The 23,776-nt window shown below is 46.8% G+C and overlaps 3 protein-coding genes across 4 annotated transcripts; 1 reads left to right on the forward strand and 2 right to left on the reverse strand.

Moving 5' to 3' along the window:
• Positions 1-4,656: 4,656 nt before the first annotated feature.
• On the forward strand, positions 4,657-9,376 carry LOC132990238 (protein-L-isoaspartate O-methyltransferase domain-containing protein 2). The gene is made up of 7 exons (XM_061058381.1): positions 4,657-4,814; positions 5,688-5,848; positions 5,960-6,110; positions 6,364-6,466; positions 6,540-6,711; positions 6,799-6,922; positions 7,017-9,376. The coding sequence occupies exons 2-7, from the start codon at positions 5,693-5,695 to the stop codon at positions 7,592-7,594; spliced, it is 1,284 nt and encodes a 427-aa protein (XP_060914364.1). The 5' UTR covers positions 4,657-4,814; positions 5,688-5,692; the 3' UTR covers positions 7,595-9,376.
• Positions 9,377-9,637: 261 nt separating this feature from the next.
• kif3b (kinesin family member 3B) lies at positions 9,638-15,864 on the reverse strand. 2 transcript variants are annotated; one of them, XM_061058379.1, is made up of 9 exons: positions 15,729-15,864; positions 13,596-15,099; positions 13,420-13,521; positions 13,061-13,183; positions 12,576-12,694; positions 12,296-12,412; positions 11,863-11,968; positions 11,568-11,779; positions 9,638-11,360 (listed from the first exon to the last, which is right to left on the reverse strand). In XM_061058379.1, exons 2-9 carry the CDS (start codon positions 15,000-15,002, stop codon positions 11,255-11,257), a joined length of 2,292 nt encoding a protein of 763 aa, XP_060914362.1. In that variant the 5' UTR covers positions 15,003-15,099; positions 15,729-15,864; the 3' UTR covers positions 9,638-11,254. The 2 variants fall into 2 exon arrangements, with proteins under 2 accessions (XP_060914362.1, XP_060914363.1); XM_061058380.1 differs by having other exon boundaries at positions 15,739-15,809.
• Positions 15,865-16,997: 1,133 nt separating this feature from the next.
• Positions 16,998-23,776, reverse strand: pofut1 (protein O-fucosyltransferase 1). The gene is made up of 7 exons (XM_061057413.1): positions 23,608-23,776; positions 21,642-21,763; positions 21,063-21,245; positions 20,767-20,879; positions 20,392-20,584; positions 20,044-20,286; positions 16,998-17,873 (listed from the first exon to the last, which is right to left on the reverse strand). Exons 1-7 carry the CDS (start codon positions 23,729-23,731, stop codon positions 17,679-17,681), a joined length of 1,173 nt encoding a protein of 390 aa, XP_060913396.1. The 5' UTR covers positions 23,732-23,776; the 3' UTR covers positions 16,998-17,678.

The raw sequence follows: 23,776 nt of genomic DNA on the forward strand, positions 1-23,776 counted from the left end.
AGCTGCACATATACACACCACAGAGCTGTACATGTACACACCACAGAGCTCTACATATACACACCACAGAGCTGTACACACACACACCACAGAGCTGTACACACACACAGACACACACACACCACAGAGCTGTACATATACACACCACAGGGCTGTACATATACACACCACAGAGCTGTACACACACACACACACACCACAGAGCTGTACATATACACACCACAGAGCTGTACACACACACACACACACACACACACCACAGAGCTGTACATAAACACACCACAGAGCTGTACATATACACACCACAGAGCTGTACATATACACACCACAGAGCTGTACACACACACACACACACACACACCACAGAGCTGTACACACACACACACACACACTCACACCACAGAGCTGTACATAAACACACCACAGAGCTGTACATATACACACCACAGAGCTGTACACACACACACACCACAGAGCTGTACATATACACACCACAGAGCTGTACACACACACACACACACACACACACGCACACACCACAGAGCTGTACATATACACACCACAGAGCTGTACATGTACACACCACAGAGCTCTACATATACACACCACAGAGCTGTACATAAACACACCACAGAGCTGTACATGTACACACCACAGAGCTGTACATATACACACCACAGAGCTGTACATAAACACACCACAGAGCTGTACATGTACACACCACAGAGCTGTACATAAACACACCACAGAGCCGTACATGTACACACCACAGAGCTGTACATATACACACCACAGAGCTGTACACACACACACCACAGAGCTGTACATATACACACCACAGAGCTGTACACACACACACCACAGAGCTGTACATATACACACCACAGAGCTGTACATATACACACCACAGGGCTGTACATATACACACCACAGAGCTGTACACACACACACACACACACACACACCACAGAGCTGTACATATACACACCACAGGGCTGTACATATACACACCACAGAGCTGTACACACACACACACACACACACACACCACAGAGCTGTACATATACATACCACAGAGCTGTACATATACACACCACAGAGCTGTACACACACACACACACACCACAGAGCTGTACATATACACACCACAGAGCTGTACATAAACACACCACAGAGCTGTACATAAACACACCACAGAGCTGTACATGTACACACCACAGAGCTGTACACACACACACACCACAGAGCTGTACATATACACACCACAGAGCTGTACACACACACACCACAGAGCTGTACACACACACACCACAGAGCTGTACATATACACACCACAGGGCTGTACATATACACACCACAGAGCTGTACACACACACACACACACACACACACACACCACAGAGCTGTACATATACATACCACAGAGCTGTACATATACATACCACAGAGCTGTACATATACACACCACAGAGCTGTACACACACACACCACAGAGCTGTACATATACACACCACAGAGCTGTACACACACACACACCACAGAGCTGTACATATACACACCACAGAGCTGTACATATACACACCACAGAGCTGTACACACACACACACCACAGAGCTGTACATAAACACACCACAGAGCTGTACACACACACACCACAGAGCTGTACACACACACACCAGAGAGCTGTACATATACACACCACAGAGCTGTACATATACACACCACAGAGCTGTACACACACACACACACACCACAGAGCTGTACATATACACACCATGCAGAGGTCAAACCCTGACCCAGGACAACAGAACATAAAGCATGCTTCAGAGTGAGGTCACATTTATTTGGATGGTTTCATGTATGAGAAACTGCCGACTGTGCAAAGGTAGTTCTCCTCACAGGTAATATACAGCGCCCCCCCCACCACAGACCCAGCTTTCTAAAGGGACTTAGAGGGGGAGGAGCCATGCAGAATCTGTTACACACATCACACATACTCCTGAGTAGAGAACAAAATGGGGGCCTCTGGGTTGTAAACATGTGGATCGTATGTAGATCAGTACTGACCTCTGGTGGACTCATAGAGAAACAACATGTTGAGTCAACAACAATGAGAACACACAGAGACCGGGAGGAAGTGATCAATGACGGACAAACAAAGCAGAACCAAATCTTCAGAGACCATCTAGAATCAGGACCAACAGGTATGTTTACAGTCACATAACACAGCATGAGTCTGGTTCTGTTCCAGGTTTCTGTCTGTTCATCATGAGTCTGGTTCTGATCCAGGTTTCTGTCTGTTCAACATAAGTCTGGTTCTGTTCCAGGTTTCTGTCTGTTCATCATGAGTCTGGTTCTGTTCCAGGTTTCTGTCTGTTCAACATGAGTCTGGTTCTGATCCAGGTTTCTGCCTGTTCATCATGAGTCTGGTTCTGCTGGTGGATTCATGTCTGGTCTTTATAAATAATAAAACAAAGAGTTTGGTTTGGACTGTCTGTACTTAAAAGGATACTTCACCCGTTGAAACATGAATCTGTATTGACATTGGGTCATATATGTAGAAATGTGAAATACATTTTGAAGTTGGTGCCTTCTTGGCCGTGAAAAGGCAGAAAGTGTCTTTTTGACTCATGTGGATGAAAGACACCAAATCCCAGAGGCACACAGCACCGCAGGCCACTCCCACTAAGGTCCTCTAGTTCAGAATCAGAATCAGAAATACTTTATTAATCCCAGAGGGAAATTCGATCGTTACAGTTTCTCCAAAATATACAGTATAGCAGTAGAAATATAGTAATAAAAACATTTACAGACATATTTACTTCAACACATGGGTTAGGGGGTTAGATTTCTTCCAGAATTGATCTTAGAAATTCCTGTCAGAAAACAGACACTATGTCTGTGTTCATAGGCAAACAGTGAGAGCACCGATACTACCAGTCTGCCCCAGCTCGAGCCGGCCCCGGCTCCTTGTCCTCACCGCCGCTGACAGACAGGCATCATGTCTCATGGCGGCGGCAATATAGCAATATAGCCGCGAGACGGTGGCCAGCGCCAGCGGCCGCAGCAGCCAAAACACAGTTGTCTCGCCGCTATATTTATTTTTACGCCATTATCAGCTTTCTCCATTGAGCCTGTTGGCATAGCTTCCAAGCAATATGGCGGACATTAAGTTTCGATTCTGGGAGTGAGTTCCCACTGATCTGTGATTGGTCTGTAGCTTCAGTGGTCGAAAATATGAGGAACAAGCGTTGTAGTTTCACCCCGTTAACCACAACAGCTTCCAGTGATGCTAAAATCGTCATTTTGCGTCACTGGAAGCTCCTTTTCAGACTTAGAAATACAAAGATTTCCCATCTCAGGGGAAAATGAGGGCGGGATGCACGACCATTCAAAAATACTACCAGGTTTCTAATGATACAAAGTTTAATGCAAATGGATGCAAAATGAAGTATAACTTTAAGTGTTTGCAGATTGGCGCTGTACAAACAGATATTGATTGATTAATTGGTTCATTAAATTGATTGGTTGATTGATTCATTGATTCATTAAATGGATTGGTTGATTTATTGGTTCATTAAATTGATTGGTTGATTGATTCATTGATTCATTAAATTGATTGGCTTGATTTATTGATTGATTGGTTCATTAAATTGATTGGTTTATTGATTTGATTGATTGGTTCATTAAATTGATTGGTTTATTGATTGATTGGTTGATTTATTGATTGATTGGTTAATTAAATTGATTGGTTTATTGATTGATTGGTTAATTAAATTGATTGGTTTATTGATTTGATTGATTGGTTTATTGATTGATTGGTTCATTAAATTGATTGGTTTATTGATTGATTGATTGATTGATTGATTGATTGGTTCATTAAATTGATTGGTTTATTGATTTGATTGATTGGTTTATTGATTGATTGGTTCATTAAATTGATTGGTTTATTGATTGATTGATTGATTGATTGATTGATTGATTGGTTCATTAAATTGATTGGTTTATTGATTGATTGATTGGTTCATTAAATTGATTGGTTTATTGATTGATTGGTTCATTAAATTGATTGGTTTATTGATTGATTGGTTCATTGATTGATTGGTTCATTAAATTGATTGGTTTATTGATTGATTGATTGATTGATTGATTGGTTCATTAAATTGATTGGTTTATTGATTGATTGGTTCGTTAAATTGATTGGTTGATTGATTTATTGATTGATTGGTTCATTGATTGATAACCGGACATGATTGTGTAAAGATGGTTGAAGAGTTGGGGTTAGTGTGAAATTATAACAGACATCACGGATTCCTGGAGGCAGAAACTGAAGCAGCTGAATGGAACTCAGCCTTTGTTCCTGATTATATTTACACCTGTGACGTAGGCCTACCTGCAGTGACGTGGTGAATACACCTTGTGTGTTTGCAGCTGACCCACCGACCCGGAGAGGATCAACACAAACCTGCAGATTATTCAATTAAACCTGAGCAGGATCAAACTCTGCGTGCTGATTGGCTGGCTCACGTGGTAGAATAAGTCTCATACGTCACTCAGGGTCTGTAGTTCAGATTTTCATTCACCTGTTCATGTGTTCAGATGTGCGCACGGCTCTGAAGCTGCAGCTCTCCGTGCTGGATGTAGGCCATCCTCCTCCCTCTGCCTTTACGTACTGTGCGTGGTGACGTCAGAGCGTCAGCTGGCTGAATGTTTACATCCAGCAGTGGTGTGTTCCTGGCTGGACCCCCCGACAACAAACCGCTGAGCAGGAGAATCCCGCCGGGACAGAGAGCACCTGTCGGACTTTTCAGCAGGTAAGAGCGGTGCGGTGTGTGTGTGTGTGTGTGTGTGTGTGGTGGTGGTGGTGGTGGTGGTGGGGGGGGTCAGCTGTTGTCTCGATATTTCTCCTCGTGCAGCGGGGATCGGACTGCGGGTGTGTGTGCGTGTGTGTCAGTCTGATCAGTGTGTGTTCAGTGTGTGTGTGTGTTCGTGTTAGAGTTCAGTATGTTTGTGTGTGTCCGTGTTTGGAGCAGCTGATTGGCGCTAATCTGACCGCAGAACTTGCGGACTCCTGTGTGTGCGTGTGTGTGTGTGTGTGCGTGCGTGCGCGTGCTTGCGCGTGCTTGCCTGCGTGTGTGTGCTTGGAGGGGGAAGTGTGTGTGTGTACGTGTGAGTTCGTGTGTTGTAAAACACAGGACGGCTGACAGAGCTGTCTGTGCAGGAAGTGTGTGTGTACCCTAGTAGCCTACTAAACCAGTTAGTGTGTCACAGAGCAGGTCACAGCGCCCCCTCTGCTCATGTCTGCTAACTGCACTACAAACACTTTATAATCACATAATGTGACTGTGATTCTGTGCTGTGATAGGACGAGCTGAGTGTGTTCTCTTTAACACTGCTGCTTCACAACCTGATGATGACAGTCCTCAACATCTGTCCTCCTCTGATCTCCTCCTCCTCCTCTTCCTCTGATCTCCTCCTCCTCCTCCTCCTCCTCCGATCTCCTCCTCCTCCTCCTCTTCCTCTGATCTCCTCCTCCTCCTCCTCCGAAGTCTGAAGGAGGTCCTGTTGATGCATCATGTTTTTCTTCCTGATGAATCAAACCGTCTGTCCTCTGGTTCTTCTGTCCGGCACATGATGGTTGTTGTCATGGTAACACGTGTGACAGTGAACTTCCTGTTCCTCTGCAGTCATCATGGGCGGAGCTGTGAGTGCAGGTGAAGACAATGACGACCTGATCGACAACCTGAAGGAGGCATACTACATCCGCTCTGACCTGGTGGAGCGCGCCTTCAGAGCCATCGACCGCGCCGACTATTACCTGGACGAGTACCGAGACAACGCCTACAAGGTGAGACACACACACACACACACACACACACACACACACACTCTGAGTGCCTCCGTCTGTACGATGAGCCAGGTGAGTAGGTAAGCTCCTCCTCCTCGTGTTGTTGTTTAGGACCTTGCATGGCGGCACGGGAACATCCACCTGTCGGCTCCGTGTATCTACTCTGAGGTGATGGAGGCTCTGGATCTCCATCCTGGACTCTCCTTCCTCAACCTGGGCAGCGGGACGGGATACCTGAGCACCATGGTGGGCCTCATACTCGGTATGTACTAACTATCACCATGGTTACTGATGATGTTTCACTGTGAAGAAGTTTGCCTGCTTCTTGTTGTTGCCATGGTTTCACACAGGTGTTGGTATTGGTTGATCTTATTATTCTATCAAAGTTTTACATGTTGTCATGACGACCATAATTTACTATTACTACAGCTGTGTGGTGATACATGATGTGTGTGTGTGTACAATGTGTGTGTAAAGTGTGTGTGTGTACAATGTGTGTGTGTTGACTGTTTCAGGCCCGTTTGGAGTGAATCATGGAATCGAGCTTCATGCAGATGTGATCGAGTACGCCTACCAGAAGCTCGACTCCTTCATCAAAACCAGCGACAGCTTTGACAAGTAGGTGACCTCACCTGTCAGAGACATTGAGTGTGTGTGTGTGTGTGTGTGTTTTAAACATGTCTGTCTGCAGGTTCGAGTTCTGCGAGCCGTCCTTCGTGGTTGGAAACTGTCTGGAGATCCCCGCAGAGAGTCGGCAGTACGAGCGGGTGTACTGCGGGGCGGGGGTGCAGAAGGAGCACGAGGAGTACATGAAGAACCTGCTGAAGCTGGGGGGCATCCTGGTCATGCCTCTGGAGGAGAAGGTCTGTGCTTTAAGAGGACCCCATGTTAAACTCTAATGACGGGGGGGGGGGGTGACGTCATGTAACTACTTCCTGTTTTCCTTTCAGTTGACAAAGATCACCCGAACAGGCCTGAACAGCTGGGAGACCAAAAAGATCATCTCTGTGTCCTTCGCTCCCCTCGTGCTGCCCAAACACAGCACCAACGGGAAACCCCGGAGCGCCCCGCTGCGTGAGTCCACCTCTGACCTCTGATTGGATCATGTCTTTAGTGTCTGATTCTGTCTGACGTCTTCATTCTGTCCTCATGATTCTAAACACTGCAGCGAGGTTCGAGGTCCGGTCGCTACAGGAGCTGTCTCGTATCTGCATCCGTCACACCCTCAGAGTGACCACAGACGGAGGAGACAGCCAATCGCGTGGCAGAGGCTCCTCCTTCAGCGTGGGGAGGGGTCTGGCGGTGGCCGGCCTCCATAAGTACGGCCCTCGCTTCAAACGCCGTCGTGTCCACCGGCGTCACTGTAATGCCCTTGTCCTCGCCACACGGCAGGTGGTGGCCAGCAGCGGGATAGGCCCCGCCCCTCTGGACAGCAACAACAACCAGGGAGGAAGAGCAGAGGATGAGGAGGAGGTGGGGGAGAGGGAGAGGGAGAGGGAGGGGGAGGGGAGGCGGCAGCTGAGAGGGAGCAGGAGGGGGGGCAGGGGAGCCGGAGCGGTGGTGGAGGAGGAGGAGACGGTGGAGGAGGAGGAGGAAGAGGAGGAGCAGGAGGAGGAGGAAGAAGAGAAGGAGACAGGGGAGCTGCTCCGCCCCCAGCCGGCCGTGAACCTGCTCAGAGAGAGGATCCTGAACCTGCCGCTGCCCGAGCCGCTCAAGATGTACCTGCTGTACTACAGAGAGAAGTAAGCCCCGCCCCCAAGAGCCACAGCCAGGTGTGAATAAGAGTCAGAGCTTCACCCCCCAAACCTGGACTACTACCCTCCACCTGACTGAACCAAAACTCTTTGTCTGTTTTCATCCTCTTCATCATCTTTTCTGGACTAAATTCATTACCTGGCACTGTTGGGGGGAGGGGTGGGGGGAGGGGAGGGGAGAGGGGGGGGGGGGGGGGGGGGGGGAGAGAGACCACACAGACACCAAAAACCACGTCCTAGCAACAACAGGCATCCAATCAGAGCTTTTCTCATACTGACACCAGGATCAGAAAGCACCAATCTGGGAGTTCCCCAGTCCAACATTCCCACAAAGGTCAAAGGTCAGGGACTGAATTAGCTGAAGTGACACCTAGCAGACAACTAACATCTCCCACCTGTCACTCAAAGAAGCCACGCCCCCTAATTCTACATCCCGTTAAGCCTTAATATAATGTAAACAGGTGAGTTGTATAAACATTCAGCCCGAACAGTTGAAGAGAAAAATGAACTCTAGAGACCCAAACTGGATTTATACCAGGATGTAAACATGTTTATTTTAACATGGAGCTCTATGGGGACTGACTCACTGCAGGAGACAGACTCTAGTGGACACTGGAGGAACTGCAGCTGTAAAGTTGGACATTTTAACATGGAGCTCTATGGGGACTGACTCACTGCAGGAGACAGACTCTAGTGGACACTGGAGGAACTGCAGCTGTAAAGTTGGACATTTTAACATGGAGCTCTATGGGGACTCTTGTATAGTTACATAAGGAGAATAGATTTCAGGGTCTTTATTTTGCGCCCATAGCAAACAAAACCAATGAGCTGTCAGCAGAGAGTCTCTCAGTTTCCTGATCCAGACCTACAGGAACTTATTTTCTATAATTTAATACTTCATAAGTCGTGCTATCAGAGCCTAGTTCCTCCTTTATTTCACCCTGAAAGTTAGACAAAGTTGTGAGCTGCTCCTTGATCTCCTGGTGGAGGACAGAGGGGGGGGGGGGGGGGGGTCGTTAGTTCATGTCTCTTTTTAGTTTACAGATGATCTTCATGTTTCTTTTAGGAGACCAGTCGTTGCATGGATGTTTCTCTGCACATATTCCCTCTCTACATCCCATAATATTCTCCTACCATAGAGAGTATGACCACGTACTAATATTCCAGTGACCAGGACTAAACCAGCATGATAACCACGTACATGATGTTGCTGATGACGGACCGTGTGCTTTGTGTTCTTGTGATCTTTGAGTGTCGATTTGAATGACATGTAAATATGTGTGTTTGTTAGTGAATCATGAAACTTTGATGAGTAGGAAACCTTCTCCTGTCGTCTTCTGATTGGCCGTTTCTTCCTTTCTGCTTTCGTACCAAACGTTCTGCTCCCTCGGTGCCAAACTTTGGTTGCATGGACTCAAAGAGAAAACAGCGAGTCACTCGTAGACGATATTTAAATTTCAAAAAGAAGCGACTTTAGATGGTGTGAGTCTCGTTTCAAAGATCTGAGCAGAATGGGAGGAGTCAGACTGCAGCAGTTTGGGATCATGAAGATCTTCATGTGGATTTTTGTGCACAGTGTGAGATGGATCTGTCTTCAGTTTCTTTATTGGACATGAAACGTTCTCGTCTCCTTCTGGCGCTCTGCTGAATGTAAACCATCACGTTGGGGTTTTTTTTGCACTAAACTTAAAGTTTTGGTGAGAACGACTTGTTGGTTTTTAAGACTGAGCTGTTTTATTGACTGCTGTTAATAAAGTTCATTATACAAAAAACAGTCTGATGTTTCTGCCTTTACTCAGAGACAGAAGACGGAGGGGAGGGGGCTGGCCCGCCCACCCACTTAGAGGTCTACTGCCTCCGTACATGGAACAATGCACTGACCAGTAGGCCACCAGCACCCCAGTCTTTAATTAATAAGAATTTCAGCAGTGCAGTAAAGCTGAATCATGATCCTGATGAAGGCCAGAGAGCAGAAAGAGGGGAGGGGTTAGGGCGGGGCTACCTGTGAAAGATAAAAAACGAGGCCTGAGTAAACATGTGACTTAATAGTCTTTAATAATCCAAAGAAACTAAAGACAGAAAGACAGAAGCTGCTTTACAAACGAGTCTCTGACCCTGTGATGTCACTGCCACACTGAAGAAGACATTCATATGAGCGATGAACACACATGGTGCTGAGCTGTTTCCAGCTTTAATGAAACAGTGAACGTGTAAATACTTGACTGTGACGTCAGCTGAGCGTCCTCTAACACCTTAAACTCTCATACACAAGAAGACACGCAAACAATAAAATCTCAGCGTTAAATTACAAAGCTCCAAAAATAAAAAGATAATCTATGAAAGGAAAGAATAAAAATGTTTATCTACATCTGTTTGTAAAAATCAAAGAATGTAATAAGTTACTCGGGACACGAGCTCAGATTTAAATGTCTCCTGCTGACTGAACGATAACCTGGTGTCAGATTCTGCAGCTCTGTGTAGAGCACAGCTCCTGACATGACGGTTAGCATGCTAACATGACGGTTAGCTAACAGTCATGTTAGCAGCTAACAATGGCTCAGATGATGAGATAAGTTGAACGTGTGCACACTGTAACAAAGCAGCAGAGCGAAGGTTAAGGCACCGTGGAACCCTGATGAATCTGAGGCACGCTCAGGACGGGAACCTTGAAGTGAGCCAGGGTGCTGTTAGCACTGATATCTGGGCGTGTTGAGCTCTCCTCCACCTCGTCTGCTCCAGGAAGAACAGCATTTACACGTGCCGGAGTCTGCAGAGAGCTTCACTCTCCGTCTGAGGTCGCCTATCAGGCTAAGTCAAAGGAACACCTTTACATCTTGGGACACGCCCCTCAACATAAAGCCAGAGCAAGCAGGTGATTAGCTTAGCTTAGCATTAAGACTGGCTAGCAGTTAGCCTGTTTTTTCCATCAGACTCTTTTACATATAGGAGGAAAGTTTCATGCTTGAAGTATTTGACGGTTACAGTGGCGTCTTGTTATCCCGAGGTTGTCAGACAACCTGCAGCGACTGCTCTGATTGGCTAATCAACGTTAGCGTCATAGTAACAAAGCAGAGAAGAACTGAGAGCAGACTTCCTCCTCCATAAACGCTGCAACAAAACTAATCAGCTTCTTTCTTTAAATGTTGAAATATTCTTTTAAGACAAAAAAAACCCCAAAAAGATTCACCAGAGCTCTGATGCAGCGCAGTGTGTGACACACGCACATGCACACACAGCCTGTCAGTGACACAGAGCTGCAGTGTCTATGCGTCTGTACAACACAGACTTACAGTAAGATAAAGGACTACAACACCCAGTACACACATGGACCTGTGAAGACAGGAAGAAGTAGTGCATTATGGTCCTCCAGTTCATCATGGGGGGGTGTCACAGCCCACCTTTTGTTTTTCTCTTTACATTAAGAACATTGTGACAAACGTATGGATATATATAAGACATCAGAGTCTGTGTGACGCTTCATGCAGAGAGAACAGTGTGCACACACACACACACACACACACACACACACACACACACACACACACACAGAGCAGCAGCAGTCTGAATGAGTCTCTGTCCAGCTCAGACACAGCACCAGCTGTTCTCTCGCAGGTGAGTCCCAAAGTGGCAGGTGCACAGGAGAGGTCAGAGGTCACTTGGGCACCAGGCCGCGGGATTGTGGGTACATCGGGGATCTTGGACTGGAGGGGCTGAAGGGAGAGGTGGGGGTGCCCGACTTCTTTCCTGTCCGCGGTCGACTGAGAGACACAAAAAAGAGTAATGTGTTTAAATTCAAATTCTTTTTTTCACATCAAGTCGACTTTAACGTCATTCTTTAAGAGAAACATCGAAGTCGAGCTCGTAACAAACAACAACAAACAACAACAAACGAGAACAAACAGACATGAGACCAACTGAACTGGGTCAGCTGACAGGAGGAGCACCAGGAGCAAGTTCAGTCTTACCCAGACTTTGGTTTTTTGAGGCTCCCGGTGGCGCTGGCGGGAGGCGTTGGTCCCAGGCTGCTGTGAAAGCCGGAGGCGTCCACCTGGATCTCGTCCTCATCCCTGAGAGCGTCCTCCAGAGCTGCCGCCACCTTCGGAGCGATCACGGGCTCTTGGTACTCTTTAGTGGTCCGAGCCGGCAGGTCCATGTCCAGCATGATGATGTTCTCAGCCTGGGGGCGGGGCAGAACATGAACACATTAACAGGCAGCGTGTGAACGTGTTTCATGGCGGACATGTTTGATGTTCAGCTCACTTTGTATCTCATGTCAGGTCTCATCATCATGGCCACACGAGCGTGTTGACTGAGAGGCCTCCTCAATCCCACCGCAGACAGAGGCCGGCCCATCATCTGCTGGTCACTGCACGCACACACACACACACACACACACACACACACACACACACACAGCATTATGGGAAGGTTTATCTCCTGTCTTTATTGATCCGACTCTCAGCCCTGATCGCTCGCTTTGCAGACGCCTTGAAGCTCCGCCCCCATTAACACAGTGGAGGTTCAGGAGAGTGCGCACACACACACATTGGGACATTCAGATTAATGGTAAAGCGTCACAATTTGCAGGACTGTTGTGTCGAACAAACAAACAAACATGCGTTTGTGCATTATATAAAAAAAACAGTCTGCAGCGGGGTCAGATGTCGGGGTCAGGGGTCGGGGTGTGACTCACTCCTCCATACGAGTGATGGGCTTCGTCTTCCAGTACTCATCGTCATCATCAAGGAACGCTCTGTTCACGATTTTATTCTTCTCCTCCAGAGGGATGAAGTTCTCGATGATCAGATGTCTGATAGAAAGAGACACACACACACACACACACACACACACACACACACACACACACACACACAGTCAGTTGATACACACAGTCATATATAATATAATGAATAGTGTTTCCTGTCAGACAGACACACAGACAGACAGACACACAGACAGACAGAATCTCATACTTGAGTTTTAGGTCTCTGGTCAGCTCGTTCTGCGTCTGTTCCAGCTCCTGACGGTCGTGGATGTGAAGCTCCTGGATGTCCTGGATCTCTGACTTCACTGCCTGAAGCTTAGCAAACAGCTGGAGGAGAGAGGAGGAGAGAGGAAGAGAGAGGAGGAGAGAAGGAGAGAAGAGGAGAGAAGAGAGGACGTCCATCATCATCATCATCATCATCAGGTCTTGTACAGTTTCATGGAACCAGCTGAGTTTCTTACCTGGTTTTAAATAGAAGCTGACCTACTTACTGACACGCTTTCATTAAACAGTCTCTGAGCTTCACTCAGAATCACACATTCAAACCTGATGTCTATTTTCATATACTCAGAATATATCAGAGAATAACAATCTGTGAACACGTACAGACACACAGATATATCATAACAGGTCTGCAGGAGGAGGAGGAGGAAGAGGAAGAGGAGGAGGACAGTAAGGAGGTGCGGCTGTCACCTTTTTCAGCTTCTTGGTTTTGATGTCGACCTCCTGCTGCAGAGAGCTGTACGTCTCCTTCAGCTCCAGAGTCTCCTCATCACGACTCTCCACCTGCTGCTGCATCTCACGCTCTCGACGTTTCTGCACACACACGCACACATTATACATGACATCATCAGTGGTATTTTATAGAAAGAGCATAAAATCAGGCAAACACATGGCCCAGATGATCCTGTAAGCTCATCATGACTGATTGATGGATGTTTCTTCCCCTCAGGGTCAGGGTCAGGGTCAGGGTCACATCATGCTGACCCTCTCTGCAGCGCTGTGCTGTAAGTGTGGACATGTATCTGAAAAGAGAGTACAGCTGATTGTACCTGTTCAGCGATCTCATGCCTCTTCTGCTCCAGCATCCTCTGCTGCTCGTTTGTGTGATCCACGATGTTCTTCCCTCCGACCAGCAGCTTACTCTCCATCGCCTGCACACAGATGACACATGAAACACTGGATCAGGTGCATGAACGTGAGACGTCCTGACAGAATCGTCGCTCACCTTCACTTTGGCAGTGAGCATCTCTCCGGCCTCCTTCTCTTTCTGCACATCTTCCATCTTCTTCTCTTTCTCTTTCAGAAGTCGAACCTTCTCCTCGGCCACCAGACTGTGGTCCTCCATGATGGCCCTCCTCTCTCTCTCCAGCTTCTCCTGCTGCTCCCTCCAGTAGTCTCCTTTATCCTCCCCGTCTTCTTCATCGTCCTCTGTCTCTCCGTCTTCCAGATCCTCTCCATCGCTGCCCTCCCCGGCACCCCCCCTCCTCCTCCTCCTCCTCTTCTTCTTCCCAGATCGTTTCTGCAGCTGATCCTTCAGCCGGGCGATCTCCTCCTGGAACTCCCTGAGCAGAGCGTCCTTCGGGTCCTCATTGATTCGAGGTTTATTCTTGATGTTCTTGGCTCTGTTGGAGTACCGCAGCGTCGTTAAGGTTTCCTCCACATTGTAAGAGGCGGGGCCGATGTTGGCCACCATGACGGTGCGGGCATTTCCCCCCAGAGAGTCCTGCAGCAGACGTGTGAGTTTGGAGTCTCTGTAGGGGATGTGGCTGCTGCGTCCGTCCACCAGCGCTGAGATGACGTTTCCTAAAGCGGACAGAGACAGGTTGATCTTTGTGGCTTCTTTCAGCCTCTCTCCCGCCGCTCCTGTCTTCGTCTGCCGCTCACTCCCCGCTAAATCCACCAGGTTCAGTTTGCCCACCCTGATGTGGTTCTCGCCGTCCACGCCCAGCTCGCTGCACTCCACCGTTATGACGAAGATGGCGTGTGAGCGGGAGCTGTGCTCATTCATGTTGGTGGAGCCCACTGATCGGTTCTGGTTGCCCACGTTCATGACGTGTTCGATCTCCCTCACGCTCTTTGTGACAAACGATGAGAGGTCTTTGACGTAGACGCCGGTGTCAGGCCGCTCCCTGAGCTCCAGACGACGTGATTGGTCCTTAGAGAGGAGGTCTTTGATCTCCTCCTGATAGATCTCCAGGTACGACGCTCTGACCAGGTACTGCTGATTCTGAGAGCGTGAGATGTGAGTGAAGATGTGTTCAAAGGAGTTAGGGATGACCCCCCTCCTCTCGGGGTCGTTCCTCACCCCCTCCATGGTGTAAGTCTTCCCTGTACCCGTCTGCCCGTACGCAAAGATGGTCCCATTGAACCCGAGCAGGACCGACTCCACCAGCGGCCTGAAGGTCTCGTCATACAGCTCGATCTGCTTGGAGTTCCAGTCGTACACAGAGTCAAAGGTGAACACTTTGGGGAGCTCGCTGGCCGATGCCTCTCGGGGGTTTCTCACCAGAATCTGGCCCAGTTTGACATCCACAGAGACCATCCTCTCAAACTTAGCCGCCCGCTCTTTTTCATTCATGGGGCGGCAGCGGACCACCACCTTCACCGTCTCGGAGCTCTTACTCTTCGACATGTTGCAGAGCGGAGGCCGGCCCACTCGGCTCAGCTCTGACCGTCCTCCAGGTGCAGCTTCAGGACCAGATGAGCGGGGCCGAGGGCCACATCAGAACCTGCAGGAGAACACACACACACACACACACACACACACGATAAATGACCAAACATCAGGTGTTTATGACTTCTGTTTGTGTTTCCATGGTATCTGACAGGTATCGACATATCACCATAAAGGTTACACTTCTGGTTTCATGATAACCCTGCTGTTAATACAAGCTAATTGGTGAAGTGGAGCTAGCTCTCCCGGGTTTATCTCCCGGTAAGTAACGGTATATTAAGCCTTTTATCCGGTAAACTTGGTAATCAGCTGATAGTTAACGTTAAACTCCGGGTAAAGAGGTGACAACCGCTGGGAGAACTCAAACATTAAACGTTGTTAGCTGCTAATTCATGCTGTTAAATATCCGTTAAACTAACGATGGAGCTAATGCCCGTTAGCTCCGGTGACTGCTGCCCATAAAGAGAGCGCAGGACCGGCCTAGCAACCACAAACACACCGGTAACCTCCGCTACAAGCCTGTTAGCATCACCTGGCTAACGCTAGTAACCAGGGCGTGAACTGCAGCAACATGTCGCCTTATGGAGATAAAAGCATATTAGACACACAAAGACATACGTTACGAACACACCGGTCCTACACACACACACACACAGACAGACAGAAACACCGTGAGACACTTACCGAGACCGACCGGACACAAACTCCAGGTCAGCCGTTAGCCGCTGCTGCTCATCCCCACCAGCGTCCGGCTCACCGGGTTGCCAGATTCACGATCAACATCCCCCGAAACAGCTGCCGATGAAACAGCACTAACTCAGAAACACAGGAGGAATCAATGTGCTAAAATACAGTCCAGCATTGTATTTCCCAGCAGTACTGTTGCAGTATTGCTTTTAATGTATGATTGTGATGTATTTTCTGTTTTCTGTAGTTTACCTTTATTGTTGTTATCTTTATTGTTGTTATCTTTATGATTTGTGTGTAATGCTGCGATGTCCGTTAGTCTGTCCTTACTGTGCTGTTCTTTATGTTTTAACTATTGTAAAGTGTCTTCGAGTTTTTACAAGCGCTTATAAATAAAATGTATTATTATTATTATTACTACTGTATTTTCAGACACAGAAGTCCAAACGGCCAAACACATTAGGGAATAAAATAAGTTCCCAGTGTTTACAACGACTGAAACAGGAACACCTTCAGTCCCTTTATGTGGCTTCATTTGTGCCATTATGATCTAGTTTTAAATAAATGACCTGACAAATGAATCTGCGATTAAGTATTCTCAAAAATAAGATTCTAAATGAATCATTAAATACCACATGAAAGTTTTACATGGTTTAATTTAAAGTAATTTAAACACTGGTGATTTTAACTTGCCTAGTGACAGTAATATGAAGAGAAGGCTTTTATAGGTTGTACCATAGTATCGTATTGTATGGTGACATATGGAACTGGTCATGTTGTGTCGTATTTAGAGTTGTCAACATGTTTGTGCAACATAGACAGCATGCAGAAGATTAACTGCAGTTTTTAATGATTGAAAGCAAGAAATTCACCAATATTTGGTGCCCAGGACTCTATTGTTGTCGTGGAATCAAACATGTGTGATTTTTACTAGAATCAAAGTTAAGTTTAAAATTCTGGTGTTGGAACGACCCAAATCTCTCTCTCTCTCTCTATATATATAATATTTAATATACATATTTCCTGAAGACAAAAATATCATTATACATCTGCTGCTTTGATATTTACGATGCTGGATATTTAAAATATATTTATTCAACTGACTAAGAGGCCCTGAATCTATAGATGTAATATAGGAAGTATTTTTGCATATCTGGCAACCCAAGTGTCCACAAGCTCTTCCACAGTAGCTTAGTGAATCAGCTGATTCCACTGTGCTCACAGATAAGCTCCCACAGAGGGAGGTCAACACCCCGAGGCTGCTGCTGGCTCTTTACGTATCACTGAGTCTCTTTATTGGTGACAAACATCATAGAAAACGACACAATCACTGCGTTCACATCCTCGCTTACATCCAGTCGACCAGTGCAAATATCCTCCCGTGTGTGACGGAAACATCCCTGAAACATCGGATGATTTACACACAGGACAGACTCCACTCATTTCAACCGGTTTTGGTCCCTGTAGAATCAGCGTCTCCTTCTTTCCTCCCTATAATTAGTCCTGCAGGAGGATCAGTTACTGAGCGCTCGGAGGAATGGAGGGCAGGGAGGATGGAGAGACGTGGAGGGGAGGAGAACATGATCAGGGGTTTTCAGGGTTCACTGAGGGCACCACAGGTCCCAGTAACATGGTCGTAGATACAGAGTACAGCAGCAGATTAAGAAATACCAGATCTTTTTCTGGTTGTGGTGAACAAAGGAGATGGAAGAGGAAACATCAGAATTCTTAAGCAGAAAGATAAAAATCATGTTTCTAGGCAGCAGCAGAGTCCATATCAACTTTTCAAGTATATTTCACTAAAGACCTGCTCCATCCAGTCACATAGGCCCTCTGAGCTTTCTGAAGGACTAAAGTCAGTCTAAAAAAAGGCAGTCCTTCACAAAGTAAACATCTGTGACCATCCTGCAGAGTGAGCGCCCAGAGGACGACCTTTCCACCCCATGCTCAGAGCTCGTCGTTAGGGTTCACTCTTCCAGGCTTGTCCATGCCAAAGAAGGAGGATGGGAGGCCGTGCACGTCGCGCTCTCTCTTCACGAAGGCAGAAAACGAGGAGACACAGTTTCCGATGAAGTGATCCGCTCGACCTAAGATGTACAGATCCATCTGAGCCGAGTCGGGCTGCAGAGTCACCACCTTCACCTGAAGAGCAGAAAAGAAACAACAAATCAAACAGCAGGTTCAGTACAGGTGACTGAACCTGTTCTTCAAACTGTGCTGCAGTCATACAAGTTTGTAATTCACCTTTGAATATCTTTGGAGTCTAAAAAATGACTCATGAGCATAAACAGTTTTACAATTGCTCCTGTAGATTGCCTCCCCCAGTCACCATAAACAGGCTGTAACGTTTGCAACATGTTTGTCTCTGTGACAGAGTTGTGAGGTGAAGTCTCCCCCTGCTGGCAATGCCTGGTAACTGTTATGAATATGTAGAATAATAAGGCCTACCTCTGTAAGACTGTGAACATGAACCTGATAAACGCTGAAGAAGGGCTTCTGCTCAGAAGCCTGTTTACCTGCTGCAGACGTTACAGTCTGTTTACCTGCTAAAGGCATTACAGTCTGTTTACCTGCAGACGTTACAGTCTGTTTACCTGCTGCAGACGTTACAGCCTGTTTACCCGCTGCAGACGTTACAGCCGGTTTACCTGCTGCAGACGTTACAGTCTGTTTACCTGCTAAAGGCATTACAGTCTGTTTACCCGCTGCAGACGTTACAGCCTGTTTACCCGCTGCAGACGTTATAGCCTGTTTACCCGCTGCAGACGTTACAGTCTGTTTACCCGCTGCAGACATTACAGCCTGTTTACCCGCTGCAGACGTTATAGCCTGTTTACCCGCTGCAGACGTTACAGTCTGTTTATCCGCTGCAGACGTTACAGTCTGTTTACCCGCTGCAGACGTTATAGCCTGTTTACCCGCTGCAGACGTTACAGTCTGTTTATCCGCTGCAGACGTTACAGCCTGTTTACCTGCAGACGTTACAGTCTGTTTACCTGCTGCAGGCGTTACAGCCTGTTTACCTGCTGCAGGCGTTACAGCCTGTTTACCTGCTGCAGACGTTACAGCCTGTTTACCTGCAGGCGTTACAGCCTGTTTACCTGCTGCAGACGTTACAGCCTGTTTACCTGCAGGCGTTACAGCCTGTTTACCTGCTGCAGGTGTTACAGCCTGTTTACCCGCTGTAGATGTTACAGCCTGTTTACCCGCTGCAGACGTTACAGCCTGTTTACCTGCAGACATTACAGTCTGTTTACCTGCTGCAGATGTTAGTCTGTTTACCTGCTGCAGGCGTTACAGTTTGTTTACCTGCTGCAGACGTTAGTCTGTTTACCTGCTGCAGACGTTAGTCTGTTTACCTGCAGACGTTACAGTCTGTTTACTTGCTGCAGACGTTAGTTTGTTTACCTGCAGACGTTACAGTCTGTTTACTTGCTGCAGACGTTAGTTTGTTTACCTGCAGACGTTACAGTCTGTTTACTTGCTGCAGACGTTAGTTTGTTTACCTGCAGACGTTACAGTCTGTTTACTTGCTGCAGACGTTACAGTCTGTTTACCTGCAGACGTTACAGTCTGTTTACCTGCAGACGTTACAGTCTGTTTACCCGCTGCAGACGTTACAGTCTGTTTACCCGCTGCAGACGTTACAGTCTGTTTACCCGCTGCAGACGTTACAGTCTGTTTACCTGCAGACATTACAGTCTGTTTATCTGCTGCAGACGTTACAGTCTGTTTACCTGCAGACATTACAGTCTGTTTATCTGCTGCAGACGTTACAGTCTGTTTATCTGCTGCAGACATTACAGTCTGTTTACCTGCAGACATTACAGTCTGTTTATCTGCTGCAGACGTTACAGTCTGTTTATCTGCTGCAGACATTACAGTCTGTTTACCTGCAGACATTACAGTCTGTTTATCTGCTGCAGACGTTACAGTCTGTTTATCTGCTGCAGACATTACAGTCTGTTTACCTGCAGACATTACAGTCTGTTTACCTGCAGACGTTACAGTCTGTTTACCCGCTGCAGACGTTACAGTCTGTTTACCTGCAGACATTACAGTCTGTTTACCCGCTGCAGACGTTACAGTCTGTTTACATGCAGACGTTACAGTCTGTTTACCCGCTGCAGACGTTACAGTCTGTTTACCTGCAGACGTTACAGTCTGTTTACCCGCTGCAGACGTTACAGTCTATTTACATGCAGACGTTACAGTCTGTTTACATGCTGCAGACGTTACAGTCTGTTTACCCGCTGCAGGCGTTACAGCCTGTTTACCTGCTGCAGGCGTTACAGTCTGTTTATAAACCCACCTTGCCCTTGAAGAGCTTCTCGATGTCCCTGCTGTGGGACTCGGAGTCGGTGGCGATGTAGACGGAGCGGGCCGAGGTCTTCTTCACCCACAGCTTCACAGCTCTGCGGATCTCTGCGAGGTCAGGGAGGCACATGTTCATGGTGAGGGGCAGAGCGGTCTGTCTGTTGTAGCCAACACACTGAGGAGACGCCATGAAGTGAGGACCCGTGTCACCGCTCTTCAACATCTTACAGGCGTTTTGCTGCAAGACGGAAACGAAAAGCAAAGTAGAGTGAGGCGATGATGACGATCATTTTTCACAATAACATCATCGTTTAGGGAAAATAAATCCATTCAGACTTCTCACCCAGTCACTGCCGATCCTCAGGTGGATGCTCACATACGGTCTGATCAGCAGGTTAGAGATATGCTCCTCCCCCTCCACCACCATCTTATCTGACCACACCACATGACGCTGCAGACCCACGTGTTCCTCCATCACAGGGAACTGAGCCGGAGCTCCGGGCATGGCCAGGACAGGGTGCTCAGAGGGAGGGAACCTGTTCAACAGAGGAGGGGGCAGGACAAGAGGCTGAGTGTTAGAAGAGGAGGGGGGGCACACAACACTCAGGTACAGACAGGGTGTTCCACATTCTCCTGATGAGGGTCGTCATGATACCAGAAGATGCAACTTCGACATGATTCTAGTAAACGCTGCAGGGCTGACGACATTATTACTCACTTCTTCATCCATTGAGGCTGTTGATATGCACTGAAAGAAATCCCTCCAAACAAAACAGACTTGTCAAAATCCACACCCACGTAGTCCCAGAACGGTCCAAACGGGTTCCCATCCTGAGAATCAATCAGAACCATGGGTCCAGTCAGAGCAGTCAAACAGTAACAGCAGCATGTTGGTGCTCTGCGAAATGGCGCAGGGGGCAGCATTTCACCATCATCCCACTTCACTCACATTCAGCGTCCTAAAAGACTGACCTTTGATTGTAAGTCAGATACTCATGTGCTGTGTGCGGTCACCTTCATTGGGCAGGACTTCTTGTCTGCACTCCGCTGAGCTGCAGTCTCAAAGCAGTACGCCCTCCGCTGACCTGACGGCCAGTGTTGAGGAGCTAGCTTCTCCATGAAGTCCTCCAGACTGACCACACGGTGATACGTAGACAGTGCCTCCAACTTGAAGAACTCACTGTACGGGACGTGGACCTGAACAGTACAGAGGAGAGAAAGTGATGTCAGCAATGAGGGATTATTGAGAGCATGGAGGAGAGGAGGGTCACTGTCAAATCAACAGACTCATCACACCAACGTTTGGACGCTAGTGCAATAAAACCGATGCTATAACAAACGTGTTCAACTTCTGCATTCAGTTTAGGTGAACTAACTCCACGGCTGTGCTTCTGTGCATGCCCGTTAACTCAAACTGCTCACACACTTCGTTTTTCATATAACGATCAGTCATCATGTATGCTGTGAAACTTGACCCATCAATAAACTAACCAAGCATGATCTACTCTGCTGCTGTAACACTGATGTCTGATTACCCAGACTCAGCGTGTCAGTCACAGTCCGGATCAGTCTCGCCCCTCAGTGTGTACTCACATTGGTGTACGGGTGTGTGTGATGTCGGTACACTATCCAGGGGGGGACCGCCAGGGTCCGGTTCAACATCTTAGCAAAGGCCAGAGATCCCAGGAAGTGGTCCGCCTGGTTCCCGAAGCGACCTGAACAGTGACAGCAGGAACTTTATACTTTTCATTTGAAACCACAGATTTTATAACAAGATGGACGAAGAAACAGCTGCCTGAGTGTGAAGCCAAAACATTTAGAGCTCCCCTGTTTACTGTCTTCTTTAAATCTTTCTTAAACATCTTTTCATCTAAACCTTCTTTGTACCTGTTTTTACCTTTTTATTATGGCTTTCTTTCAACCCTTTAATATCTTGTTCATGCACACACCTTTATTTTCATGCTTGTGTGTACATGGACTCAGTGATGTCGTAATGTCTTCATTTCCCCACAAATGTTATTCAAGTGTCCCGTCGTGCAGAGTAAATGTCCTCTGTTTATAAACAGTGTTGTATATTTACTCAGTGCTTATTAGCCAATCAGAGACAGAGTAGGGACTAGAGAGGTTTATCCCTTCACTTGTTCACTAGACGTGTTTATACCCTCTGGAGGCTGAACAACAAGTGTGTATACTACCCGTCTGTACCTTTGTTTACGTGTGTGTAACAGTGTGTACCTGTGTTTACCTATGTGTACCTTTGTTTACCTGTGTGTATCTTTGTTTACCTGTGTACTTGTTTACATATGTGTACCTTTGTTTACCTGTGTGTATCTTTGTTTACCTATGTGTACCTTTGTTTACCTGTGTGTATCTTTGTTTACCTGTGTACTTTTGTTTACATATGTGTACCTTTGTTTACCTGTGTACTTTTGTTTACCTGTGTGTAACAGTGTGTACCTGTGTTTACCTATGTGTACCTTTGTTTACCTGTGTGTATCTTTGTTTACCTGTGTACTTTTGTTTACATATGTGTACCTTTGTTTACCTGTGTGTATCTTTGTTTACCTATGTGTACCTTTGTTTACCTGTGTGTATCTTTGTTTACCTGTGTACTTTTGTTTACATATGTGTACCTTTGTGTATCTTTGTTTACCTATGTGTACCTTTGTTTACCTGTGTGTATCTTTGTTTACCTGTGTACTTTTGTTTACATATGTGTACCTTTGTTTACCTGTGTACATTTGTTTACCTGTGTGTAACAGTGTGTACCTGTGTGTAACAGTGTCTATCTTTGTTTAACTGTGTGTACTTTTGTTTACCTGTGTGTATCTTTGTTTACCTGTGTGTACCTTTGTTTACCTGTGTGTACCTTTGTTTACCAGTGTGTATCTTTGTTTACCGGTGTGTACTTTTGTTTACCTGTGTGTAACAGTGTGTACCTGTGTGTACTTTTGTTTAACTGTGTGTAACAGTGTGTACTTTTGTTTACCTGTGTGTAACAGTGTGTACCTGTGTGTAACAGTGTGTACCTGCACTACATACCTGTGTGTAACAGTGTGTACCTGTGTGTAAGTGTTTACCTGTGTGTAACTGTGTGTAACAGTGTTTACCTGTGTGTAACTGTGTGTACCTGCACTACATCCCTGTGTGTACTTTTGTTTACCTGTGTGTAACAGTGTTTACCTGTGTGTAACTGTGTGTAACAGTGTTTACCTGTGTGTAACTGTGTGTACCTGCACTACATCCCTGTGTGTGCTTACACACAGCTGTCTACGTCTAGTTTGTGTACATGGTGTGTAGTCTGTGTGTTACATGCACACATGATCATTTTATTTGACGAGATGTCTCTGTGACGTCATGTTCACTTAAAGGCAGAAAGCACTGACTGATTTTAGACATGATGGAAACACATCACGTGTTTTCATGCACTGTCATTATATTAAAGTTTGTCCTGACAGTCTAAAGACACAGTGACAGCTTAGCTTTGAACTAGCCTAGTTTAAACTCCTCTAACTTAGCATTAACTAGCTGTCCTTATAAAGTGTGTGAGTGTCGTTACCCATGCACGGACAGTACAGCACGTATCCGCTCTCATCCCACCGGAAATCCTCCGTTAAAGTCCGACACGGCTCAAAGAGCAGAGCTGAGAGCAAACATGTCACTGTGAGAATTTTAGCAGCCATTGTGCGGGGTCTTCTTCGTCTTCTTCTTCTTTTTATATTTTCGGC

The sequence above is a fragment of the Labrus mixtus genome, chromosome 15, assembly GCF_963584025.1.
Source record: "Labrus mixtus chromosome 15, fLabMix1.1, whole genome shotgun sequence".
NCBI lineage: Eukaryota > Metazoa > Chordata > Actinopteri > Labriformes > Labridae > Labrus > Labrus mixtus.